This window comes from Phyllobates terribilis, unplaced genomic scaffold, assembly GCF_046119375.1.
Source record: "Phyllobates terribilis strain yellow unplaced genomic scaffold, ASM4611937v1 Scaffold_12__6_contigs__length_324123572, whole genome shotgun sequence".
NCBI lineage: Eukaryota > Metazoa > Chordata > Amphibia > Anura > Dendrobatidae > Phyllobates > Phyllobates terribilis.
Window position 1 is genome coordinate 279,305,422 of NW_027362772.1, and position 12,667 is coordinate 279,318,088.

Here is a 12,667-nt window from a genome sequence, read left to right on the forward strand (position 1 = left end):
GCATACCGGGATGAGGGGGGCCATGCATACCGGGATGAGGGGGGCCATGCATACAGGGATGAGGGGGGCCATGCACACAAGGATGAGGGGGGCCATGCATACAAGGATGAGGGGGGCCATACATACAGGGATGAGGAGGGCCATACATACAGGGATGAGGAGGGCCATACATACAGGGATGAGGAGGGCCATACATACCGGGATGAGGGGGGCCATACATACCGGGATAAAGGGGGCCATACATACAGGGATGAAGGGGGCCATACATACCAGGATGAGGGGGGCCATACATACAGGGATGAAAGGGGCCATACATACCAGGATGAAGGGGGCCATACATACAGGGATGAAGGGGGCCATACATACCAGGATGAGGGGGGCCATACTTACAGGGATGAAAGGGGCCATACATACCAGGATGAGGAATGAAGGTACCATACATACCAGGATGGGTGCAAAACACCAGGAAGAGGGATGAGGGGTGCAATGCTTACCAGGATGGTGGATTGGGGTGCCATGCATACCAGGATGGGGATGAGGGCCACGTATTACAGGATACCAAGATGGGGGATATTAACAGAATTGGGGAACATTACCTCTATATCAGTGTCAGCAGCAGACCCCCTCCCCCTTAACAGGGCATCATGACCACATTTTTTGCTTACATTTTTTTTCTATTTTCCTCTAAAACCTAGGTGCGCCTTATGGTCTGGTGCGTCTTATAATCCAAAAAATATGGTAAAAAAATATATAAAATATTATCAAACATTAATTATTATATAATATTAATTGTAAAAAATATATATATTAAAGTCTCTTTAGGGGACTAAAAAATGTATAAGATGAAAAATAACAATAATAAAGTAAAGATAAATAGAAAAAAAATAAAAATATAACCGAAAAAATAAGTAAAAGTTTCTCAAATCTAAACTAAAACAATAAAAAAATAAGCGTATCTGACATCGTAACAGTCCGATCTATCAAAATATAAAATTAATTAACCCCTAGGGTGATAAAAAAAAATCAAACTGTCTCCAGCCGCAGGGAGGTAACACAGGGACGGGTTTCAGAACTATATCAACCACTAAAAATGAAAAATTAGGAAGAAGGGGGCAGCAGGCTGCAGCCAATCAGAACCGAGCTCTTACTTTAAACCAGGAAATGTTTGGAAATGTAAGCAGCCACCTGATTGGCTTCTTTGTTGCCTAGCTACAATCGTCACGCTCTGTTCCAAACTCCTCCCACAACGAGCTCTCCGCCCCCTCCTTCGTCATAGGGCGTGGTTATATGAGGAAGTGACGTGGTTCTCGGCCGTCAACGGCGCATTGCGGTGTCGTCATTCTGTTGTTGGCGGGCCAGGATGGGGGCTGCGGAGGCGGACAGGACCTTGTTCGTGGGGAATCTGGACCCGAGAGCTACGGAGGAGCTGCTGTTCGAGCTGTTCCTGCAGGTCCGGAAGCCTTTACTGTACCGGGGCAGGGATGGCTGCGGTTTCCGGCGCTGTCTGTAACGTGCCGTAAGGATGGCGGGCGTGTGCGCCGAGAGCTGCCAACTTCTGACTAATGCGAGTATATGCAGAACGTGGCTGTTCTCCTACTGTCCACAAGATGGCAGAGTGTACTGTACTGTGAGCACTGGGGACAGCACAATGGCTGAGGCACTGCAAGGGAATTAGGCCATGTTCACACCTTGCTTTTTTTACTGCGTTTTTTAATGTAACTTGAAATCTCATGCACACACTTGTTTTTATCTTTTTTTTTCCTGCAGCATGTCCATTCTTCCACTGTTTTCGCAGCGTCTTTTCACCTATAGAAAGCAATGAGTGCAGCCGTCAGTTTTTGGTGAATAAATGCCGATATAGCAGGACGGCAAACACACTTCTTTTTCCCCAAATTTAATCCATTTTTTTTTTATGCAAATTCTATTAAATCCTTTTCTTTCTCCTGCCTCCAAGTACAGTTTAATGAAATTAGTGCAATGTGTTTAAAGTTCGTGTCTCATTGCTTGAGTATCCACAGAGTATCGCGGGTGCTCGAGTGACACGCTCAAGTCCCCGCAGCCGCATGTTTCACTGCTGTAAAAAAAAAAAAAACATGCGGGGATTGCCTGCCAAACACAGGCAGTCCCTGCATTTTGTGGCTGTCTAACATGCGTGCGCCGGGACGTGAACATGATATTCGTGCGCCCTGGAGTAATGAGCTCTTGTGCTCATCACTACTGATTATGCTTTCAAGGTAGAAGCAAAGCTGAATTTTAGGATCCTGAAAAAGTCTGTAAAGCCTGCATTTTTTTTTTTACTAAGTGATACGGCTTTGGCTGCAAAAAAAAAAAAGCAGCATGTGAACATAGCCTAAGGCCTCCTTCATATATCCGTGTTTCCAATACGTGGTATATAATTTTTTTTCTTTTACTACCTGCCTGGCGGCGATTCAGCGGCTTCTGCTAACGTCATGTCGACAGAGCGGCGGCTTCTGCTAACGTCATGTCGACAGAGCGGCGGCTTCTGCTAACGTCATGTCGACAGAGCGGCGGCTTCTGCTAACGTCATGTCGACAGAGCGGCGGCTTCTGCTAACGTCATGTCGACAGAGCGGCGGCTTCTGCTAACGTCATGTCGACAGAGCGGCGGCTTCTGCTAACGTCATGTCGACAGAGCGGCGGCTTCTGCTAACGTCATGTCGACAGAGCGGCGGCTTCTGCTAACGTCATGTCGACAGAGCGGCGGCTTCTGCTAACGTCATGTCGACAGAGCGGCGGCTTCTGCTAACGTCATGTCGACAGAGCGGCGGCTTCTGCTAACGTCATGTCGACAGAGCGGCGGCTTCTGCTAACGTCATGTCGACAGAGCGGCGGCTTCTGCTAACGTCATGTCGACAGAGCGGCGGCTTCTGCTAACGTCATGTCGACAGAGCGGCGGCTTCTGCTAACGTCATGTCGACAGAGCGGCGGCTTCTGCTAACGTCATGTCGACAGAGCGGCGGCTTCTGCTAACGTCATGTCGACAGAGCGGCGGCTTCTGCTAACGTCATGTCGACAGAGCGGCGGCCTCTGCTAACGTCATGTCGACAGAGCGGCGGCCTCTGCTAGCGTCATGTCGACAGAGCGGCGGCCTCTGCTAGCGTCATGTCGACAGAGCGGCGGCCTCTGCTAGCGTCATGTCGACAGAGCGGCGGCCTCTGCTAGCGTCATGTCGACAGAGCGGCGGCCTCTGCTAGCGTCATGTCGACAGAGCGGCGGCCTCTGCTAGCGTCATGTCGACAGAGCGGCGGCCTCTGCTAGCGTCATGTCGACAGAGCGGCGGCCTCTGCTAGCGTCATGTCGACAGAGCGGCGGCCTCTGCTAGCGTCATGTCGACAGAGCGGCGGCCTCTGCTAGCGTCATGTCGACAGAGCGGCGGCCTCTGCTAGCGTCATGTCGACAGAGCGGCGGCCTCTGCTAGCGTCATGTCGACAGAGCGGCGGCCTCTGCTAGCGTCATGTCGACAGAGCGGCGGCCTCTGCTAGCGTCATGTCGACAGAGCGGCGGCCTCTGCTAGCGTCATGTCGACAGAGCGGCGGCCTCTGCTAGCGTCATGTCGACAGAGCGGCGGCCTCTGCTAGCGTCATGTCGACAGAGCGGCGGCCTCTGCTAGCGTCATGTCGACAGAGCGGCGGCCTCTGCTAGCGTCATGTCGACAGAGCGGCGGCCTCTGCTAGCGTCATGTCGACAGAGCGGCGGCTTCTGCTAGCGTCATGTCGACAGAGCGGCGGCTTCTTTTTCGCTTATTGACCAAGATTTACTGCTGATGTCGTGGTGATTGACAGCCCGGCGCTGAGCTGTGGGGAGCCGTTTCGCCGGCGCCTGAGCTTCACACTGCACCGGCCTTACGTTATGTGAACTTTCTCTGAGTAATTATTTTGTTTTCTTTTTCCAGGCTGGTCCTGCATTAAATGTAAAAATCCCCAAGGACAAAGATGGCACTCCAAAATTATTTGCTTTTGTACAATTTAAGCATGAAGAATCTGTTCCCTATGGGATGAATCTGTTAAATGGAGTCAAACTATTTGGACGGCCTCTGAAAATCCAGTTCAGATCAGGTACGCGGCCAGCGATTTGTGGACTGTCGTCTCACAAGAAGTTACTCTTTCCTTTCTTTTGATCAATTGTTGTTGTTCCAATTAAATCCCCTCCTTCCAAGACAAATATCATGTATGTATTTCATTGACCTAACCATACGGGTGGGCTGATCAGGTTACCGATAGCCTCCTTCTGTTTGACCACTTAGAAGCTAGAGACTGCAGCATCTCAGGGGTTAAGCTGCCGCAATTAGAGCTAACCAGACACGATACTCTTGTGGCGTCCTGCTCAACATCTTGAGCCACATTGGCCAATCTCGTGGCACCTTCCAAACTACCGCAGACTGTGAGGTGTCTATCATGCCCTACATCTGCTATTGCAATCGATTTTTAATCTTGTGTTTTTAGGAAGCAGTCACGCCTCTCAAGAAGCAAATAGCGCAGCGTCCTCCCCACAAGGAAGCGGTAACTATTCTGGAAATGGTTCACCATCAAATGGCAACAGGTAAGATGAAGTTAGAGGAACCAATAAGAACATGGCATTACCAGCAGGGACAGATACTATGCGAACGAGTGATGCCCCCATATAATATGTCCTATGATTGTCAGCAAATTGGCTCAGACTCAAAGTGAAAACAGGCGGCATGAATCAGAGGCCAGCTCCTGTTATTGCAGCTGTTTGTTTTACAGTAAATCTCTCTGGTGTTTCAGAGAAAACTTTCTTTGAGAAGCCGTCCGAGTGCGATCCAACTCCGATGGATGGGCCAAGGCCGACCTCAGACAACGCCTCCTTCCCGGCCTGTTTCCTCTGACACACAGCCGTGCCGTTGGCTACAATTGGAGAACGTTTGACATGTTAATTTGTATATTTTTTTCTAGATATGACTACAATTCCGATATGAGATACGACCACTCTCCTCCTGTTCAAAGCTATCAGAAACCGTACTCTTCTCCAGATGGGCTTCACAGACAAGCAATGGTGGGTGACTCTTCGATTGCTATCCCCACTTATGGCTTGACATCAAGACACCTGAGAGAGAAATATTATAATTGATATTGTTTAGTTTGGTTTTTCGTTTAATAGTAATGTTAAAGGAACGTAGCTTATAATGTACGAGCAGGGGATGGGAGAGGATGCTGATGAAGGGACGGTTACATTTTGGTACTTTTCTTCTCCCGATTGGTCCAGTGGAAGGTTAAGAGCGTTGCCTGATGCACTCACTGTCGCTCATTACATTACTTGCCGAGATCTCCTGTTCCAGGGATGGTAGACTCTCACACAAAGATGCCAGTCATTCAGTTTTCATGGCAGGCTATACTTAAATTACTCTAAAGGGACAACATAGAAGTGTAACAAGACCATTCACCTTGTAAGTACATCAATACTGCTGGCGCCTGTCCTGGATGTGGGAAGGAGCAATGGTGTGACATGTTTGGTGACAGTCACCGAATGGTAATAATGGCTGACGCAGCGTTCCATTTTTTCCATGGAGAATGTGTCTTTACTGCAACAGCTCAAGTACTGCAGCCAGAGTTATGCTCGGGTACAGTGGATTAGGATGGCACAAATGCCCGCTGCACATGCACCCCTCCTATTCATTAGTAATGCAGAGATTTAACTAGTCGAGGAGCAACTGTGTGGCGCAAGCAATATACAATCCCCAGATCCTGGCCGGACTAATGGCAATAAACACTGTGGCAAGTGCGACCGTGCCTATATCTAATGGTGACCAAATATAAACAATGGAGTGGGCACTGCACTTGAGACACCTAACCTGATACTAGTTTAATTTTTTTTACCCTATTTTTTTTTTCCCCCTTAGGTGAATAGCTATTACAGACAAGGATCATCTCATGGTTCCAGCACAGACACAATGTCTTATTCCTCCTCCTCCTCAACAGCAAACTACCCACCCTATTACAGTCCATATAATCAAAGCTCCTCTCACTCTGCACCAATACGTCACGATTCCTCCTCCAGCCACCGAAAAATCCGGAGCCAATCCTCTCATCCTTATCCAAGCGACGACTACCAGAGCAGCAGAGACTCTTACTACAGGGGCGGCCAGGAGGAGCACTACCACGACGGTCGCAGCTCTCATCAGAGGAAAGAGCCGCGATGGCGCCACTCTCACTATTAAACGTGTTCACCTGTGAGGGGGCTGATCTGTGTGACCAGGTCTTATAATTGGGATCTAAAAGAAAATGTCCTTACCTTGGGTTTAATACAAGGTTACATGAAACCTTGCATTAAACCTGTCCTGTATAACCTATTTTTTTAAGAAACATGGGGGTTTTTAAATAATTTTATTCAAAATATTGTATTTGTTAAAGGAAAAAAAAATTGTTGTGGCCTATTCATGTAGCTACATATTGGTTATAATTAGGACTTTTTTGTAAGATGGTGACGTTAAGGCAGCCATATTTTACAGTCTGTGTTACTGCAGCAATTCCAACCGCCTCATACATAAAGGATGGGTCAGTAGACAAGCGGTCCGAAACGGAAATTGCAGCCGTAACGCAGTGTGTAAAATCCAGTCACGTTGTGAATATCTGTAGATCGCCAGTGTTTGACTTGAAGGGGAAGTTCACTTTATCGCTACCATTTCTCCATTGGACTAGGTGGGGATAAAAGAAAAAAAATAATTTCCTTTTTAGTAACAACTGATGGTTTTTATCATGGCTTTTAGTATGAGTTTTGTATGTAAAGGTCAAGGCTCATCCTGAAAGCTGCAAACTCAGCCATCTACAGACATGGCTGCCCTAATGCTCCTAAATTAAAAGGGGGTTTCTAGTCTTGACAAGTGATTGCTGTTAGATCAGTAGGTGGGTTCCCCTACTGGTATCCTCACTGAGCAGCAGAACGGGGGGGGGGACGTGCCCATCTAGTGGCTTAGAGCCAAAGATCCCTCTAATGTGTATGTGAAAATCCATACTTGTTAAATGTGAACTTTCCCTTTTTTAAGTATAATTAAAAAAACAAAACGCTTATTTCCCCATACACCTGAGTGGAGCCTGCAGAAAATCCAAAGTTTCTAAACAATTTCTCTGTCCTATCTGGTCCAGTTTTAAGCACAATATGATCTAAACCCTTTTTCTTTATCTGTTATTATGTAAGTATTAACATCTTCTATATGAATCATGTTTCTAATAGTAGATGTGACAATAGTGTACTTTTTTTTTTATATATATATTTTATTTGGGGGGGGGGGTAAATTCTTCTCTCAGGGTTTTTTTTTTTTTAAATTTGTAAAATTGACGAAGAAACGTAAAGTCGTTCCTGTCGAGTGACATCTGCAGTGAACTGAATGTCATACAAGATAGATTCAGTCAGATCTAATGGTAAAGGCGCGTTCACACCTGTCGGATACACAGCGATTATCCAGGCAGGAAAATAAATGGCGCGTTGCAGATTAGATTTGGTGAGATCTCAGCCACACGCTGCTGTGTTGAAAATCCGATTTGCTGTCCATTTTCGCTGCAGATGTTCTCTGCGTATTTTACTCTTTGCATTAGTTTTCTGTAACCCCCCCCCCAAAAAAAAAAAAAAAAATCTGCAGCAGAAATTCCACATATTAGTGGTGCACATGTCCTGAAGACCCTCAGTATTTCTAGACCATTCTGTATTCTACCGTACAGTAGTGCATGCGAGCAGTTACACTTCGTATCACACGTACCGTCACCTCCAATCAGCCAGCATTTACTACAAGTATTCCTCGGAGGCAGATGACACGGCGTCCATGTAGACTTGTGATTAGTGTTGTAATAGTAGACCTTGTTGTACTGATCTGTACAGAGTGGAATAAATCTGTTTCTATTGACTTGTATCTTGGCCTCAGTTTTGTTCCTTTTCATCTTTGAGTACAGCGGCTTCTTCTGTACCTCCTGGTTTTACAGTTAGGACCACATCAAAGATGAACCGAACTTTGATGTGGTTGTAAATCAGCACAGATAAGTTCAGAGAAAGATAAGAGTTAGGGGGCAGACAGACGGCCATAGTTCTCGTGAGAGGATCACAATCCTCGGACTGACTGTCGGCTCCCTGACCTGAGCGTGACAGCTGCATAGAAATACGTCACGCTCTGGTCTGGAGAGCCGTCGGCCAGTCTGCACTACCGTCACACAAGAAATACGTCTGTCTGCACCCTTACACTCACTGATGGATTCTCATGTGATTGCAAACTGAAATGTGCACGTGCCGTGAAATAAAGAACTGGTGAAAGTCAAACGGTGCAAAAGTTGCCATGTAATCCAATTGAAAAAATGTTGCATTTTAAGTAAAAAATAGAATTAGACTTACCGGTAATTCGGTTTCTAATAACCCACCACGACAGCACCAAAGGAGGATGTCACCCCACCCTAATAGGGACAGGAAACACAGAGGTTAAATAGCCCCTCTCTCATCCTCCCTCCAGTGTTTTTATAAAAGGACCACACAAGTATGGATGCTTCAAATTATATTTATTCAAAGTAAATGATTGGCTAACCAAGCCTGGGAGGGAATTACCAGTGCTGTCGTGGTGGGTTATTAGAAACCGAATTACCGGTAAGTCTAATTCTATTTTCTCCAATAACCCCCCCACGACAGCACCAAAGGAGGAGTACCAAAGACTCATGTTTAGGGAGGGACAATGGCCTGAAGCACTTTTCGCCCAAAGGCCAAGTCTTTAATGGACATTAAATTAAGTTTGTAATGCTTGGTGAAGGTATGGACCGAGCACCATGTAGCTGCTCTACATATCTGCTCGAGGGAAGCGCTAGCCTTCTCTGCCCAGGAGACGGATATGGCTCTAGTAAAGTGTGCTTTCAGTTTCTCTGGTGAGAGATTTTGGATCTGATATGATTCCACAATTGCTTTCTTGATCCAAGTGGCGATGATAGCCTTTGAGACCACCTTCCCTCTATTCTGACCAAATGGCTGGATAAAGAGGTTCTGATCCTTCCTCCAGGCTTCTGTCTTTTGGAGGTAGTGAAGAACAACCCGCCTTATGTCCAGAGTATGGTATTCTTCCCTTTTATTTTTTGGGTCTTGACAGAAGGAAGGAAGAATTATCTCTTGAGACCTATGAAAGTCTGAGACTACCTTTGGCAAGAAAGATGGGTCCAGTTGTAAAATAATCCTATCATCCAGGATTCTCAGATATGTATCATTCACTGAGAAGGCTTGGATTTCTCCCACTCTCCTGGCAGTGGTAATCGCTACTAGAAATGTTGTTTTCCAGGCTAATTTATCCAGCTCTATTGAGGCCAAAGGTTCAAACGGTGGTAGTGTCAGACCTTTAAGGACGATATTAAGATCCCAGGATGGAACGTTGTTAATTATTCTGGGATGCAGGCGAGTAGCTGCTGTCATGAACCTTTTTACCCATCTGTGTTCGGCTAGGCTCTGGTCGAAATAAATACTCAGCGCCACGATCTGAACCTTGAGGGTGCTGGGTCTAAGGCCCTTCTCCAGCCCTTCTTGTAGAAAATCCAAGAGCTGGGGCATGTCAGGATGCCGAAGATCTGGTATATTTGGTTTCTTCCATGTTAGGAAGGTCTTCCATATCTTGCTGTATATGGAGTTCGTGATTTGTTTCCTACTTTTTGTAGGGTATGAATTACTTGGTCTGAGAGTCCTTTGGCCTTCAGGATTGTGAACTCAGAAGCCAGGCCGCTAGATGGAAGTTCTCCGGATCTGGATGGAGTATTGGACCCTGATGGAGAGGGTTCTTGATTGCTGGCAGAACGAGGGGTCCCTCTATGCTTAAACTGTCTAGTGCACAGAACCAGCTCCTTTTGGGCCAAAGTGGGGCTATCAAAATTATCTTGACCTCCTCGGTCCTTACTTTCTGTAAGGTCTTGGCTAGCAATGGAATTGGGGGAAAGGCGTAAGCCAGATGGAAACGCCACGGGTGAGCGAATGCGTCTATCCCCAGGCATACATCGTCTGGATCTAGGGAGAAGTATTTTTCTGCCTTGGTGTTCTGGCGTCTTGCAAAGAGGTCCACCTCCGAACGACCCCATTGTCTGGTCAGCATGTGAAAAATGTCTGAGTCCAGCTCCCATTCCCCAGGATGGATATTCCTTCTGCTCAGAAAATCGGCCTGGATGTTGTCTGAGCCTTTTATGTGCAGACCTGATAAGGAACGAAGATGTCCTTCTGCCCAGAAGAATATTCTTGTCTAGATACTTTTTAGATTATCGTACCTTGTACTCCCTTGATGGGACAGGTGAGCTACGGTAGTGATGTTGTCTGAATAGACTCTTACTTGTTTGCCCGTAATGATTGGAGCCGACATTTTGAGTGCCTCCTCCACTGCCTTTAACTGGAAGTTGGAGGATCTCCTGCTGGTTTCTTCTGTCCAGACCCCTTGGAAGGGGGTTTGAGCCACGACGGCTCCCCATCCCGTCTTGCTGGCGTCTACCGTGACTGTTATCAGAGGGAACCGAGACCATGGAACCCCTGTTTCTAGGTTTTTTGGGCTGAGCCACCATGACAGGGATGTCTTCACATAATGAGGGATCATGATCTTTCTGTTTAGGGAGTCTGGGGATCCGTCCCACTGTGCAAGAATATGGGTTTGCAACACCCTGGTGTGAGCCTGAGCTCAGGCTATGGATTGGATGCAGGCTGTCATGGAGCCGAGGGTTGACATGGCAGACCTTAGGGACACCTTGTTCAGGGCCTTCAGATTCGATATCTTGGATCTCAAGAGTATCTGTTTGTCTTCCGGTAGGAAGGAGGTTTGTCTGGTGGAGTCTAGTAGAACACCCAGAAATGTTTTTTCTGTGGCAGGGACCAGGTCTGACTTTTGATGATTTATCAACCACCCTAGGGTGGTCAGGATTTGGATTGTTCTCTGCAGATCTTCCTGGAGTGATTCCACCGAGGGACCTACTAGTAAGAAATCGTCGAAGTAGGGAATGATGCAGATTTTTTCTTTTCTGATTGAAGTCACTACGTCTGACATAATTTTGGTGAATATGCTTGGTGCTGAGGATATCCCGAACGGCAATACGTTGAATTGAAAATGCAACGTTTGATCCTCTTGAACCACCGCAAACCTTAGAAATTTCTGGTATGTTGGATGTATAGGGACGTGATAGTATGTGTCCTGTAAGTCATTGGTTGCCATCACATATCCTTGTCCTATCAAGGGAACTGCTGATCTGATGGACTCCATTTTGAATCTTCGGTAGATGATGTATTGGTTTAAGGGTTTCAGATTTATTATTATTCTGTAGGTGCCGTTTTTTTTTTTTTTTTATCATAAACAGGTGTGAATAGTGGCCTGTGTGTCTTTCTGTTTTTGGGACTGGTAAAATAGCTCTCATGGATAGTAGGTCTTTTAGGTCGGACATCAGTGCGGTTCTTAATCTTGGGGAGGTTAGACGAGTTATCCTTACTTTTCTTGGAGGATATGAGGAGAATTCGATCTTTACCCCTTCCTGAATTACCTTCAAGACCCATTGATTTGAGCAGATCTTTTGCCATTGGGGAAGGTATTTCATGATTCGTCCCCCCACTGCTCTGGCGTCACCGCTTCTGTTGTGGCTGTCCTTTTGGGAAAAAAATATTCCTATCTTTCCCCCCTTTGGGGTAGCTCCACCGACTGGACTTGCCTTTCCCCCTGTACTGGGGATTCTGTTCCCGAGGGGGGCGAAAGGGGGTCTTCTTGTAGTGTCTGGGTTCAGGCAGGGATTTCTTTTTATCAGCCGCCTTCTCCAGGAGGTCATCAAGGGCCTGGCCAAACATATATTCTCCCCTGAAGGGAATGGAACAAAGTTTTATTTTAGAAGCCACGTCACCACTCCACGATTTCAGCCATAGTGCTCGCCTTGTGGAGTTCAATAGGACTGCTGCCCTGGCGGTTACCCTCACAGATTCCGCTGAAGCATCCGCCAGGAAATCAGTGGCTTTCTGCAGTAAAGGTTGGGAAGCTTGTATCTCCTCTCTAGATGTGCCCATAGCTAGGTGCTCTTCAAGCTGGTTCAGCCATCTTGACATGGACCGTGCAACACACGTGGAGACTACGTTTGTGTTCAGAAGGACTGCTGATGTCTCCCAGGATTTTCTGAGAAGGCTGTCCATCTTGCGGTCCAGAGGATCCTTTAGTTACGATGAGTCTTCAAATGGCAATACTGTCTTTTTAGCAACTCTTGCCACCTGAATATCGACCTTAGGTATCTTGGTCCAACATTTTGAGGTTTCTTCACCTACGGGAAACCTGTCTTTCAATTCCGCTGGGGTATTCAGTCGTCTTTCAGGATTTTCCCATTCGTCCAGGATTAGATCCTGAATGTTTTTATGAATTGGGAACACCATCTTTTTCTTAGAGCGGAGACCACCGAACATCTCTTCCTGGACTGATCTAGTGGGCTTCTCTTCTTCCACTTCCATCGTTCTTCTTACTGCTGAGAGGAGGTCTTCCATAAATTCCATTGAGAAATAATATTTCTTATCTTCCAGACCTTCCTCTGCTGGACTGAGTTCACCTTCCTCTATAGGGTCTTCTGGAAGGAATATCTCGTCCTGGGAGTCCGAGTCTTCTTTTACTTCCAGGGAAATTTTCCTCTTTTTTTGCCTTTGGAGGCGAATCAGAAGTGGATCGGGAAAAGGAGGCCAATGAA

The 12,667-nt window shown here is 46.7% G+C and overlaps 1 protein-coding gene across 1 annotated transcript; it reads left to right on the forward strand.

Annotated features, from left to right (window-relative positions):
• Positions 1–1,260: 1,260 nt before the first annotated feature.
• RBM7 (RNA binding motif protein 7) lies at positions 1,261–7,881 on the forward strand. The gene is made up of 5 exons (XM_073657029.1): positions 1,261–1,450; positions 3,913–4,075; positions 4,463–4,559; positions 4,934–5,033; positions 5,878–7,881. Exons 1-5 carry the CDS (start codon positions 1,361–1,363, stop codon positions 6,193–6,195), a joined length of 768 nt encoding a protein of 255 aa, XP_073513130.1. The 5' UTR covers positions 1,261–1,360; the 3' UTR covers positions 6,196–7,881.
• Positions 7,882–12,667: the final 4,786 nt, after the last annotated feature.

Coding starts and splice junctions, on each gene's coding strand:
- RBM7 (XM_073657029.1), top strand. CDS start 1,361: ATGGGGGCTGCGGAGGCGGACAGGACCTTGTTCGTGGGGAATCTGGAC. Junction 1,451..3,912: donor TGTTCGAGCTGTTCCTGCAG/GTCCGGAAGCCT, acceptor TTCTTTTTCCAG/GCTGGTCCTGCATTAAATGT. Junction 5,034..5,877: donor GGCTTCACAGACAAGCAATG/GTGGGTGACTCT, acceptor TTTCCCCCTTAG/GTGAATAGCTATTACAGACA.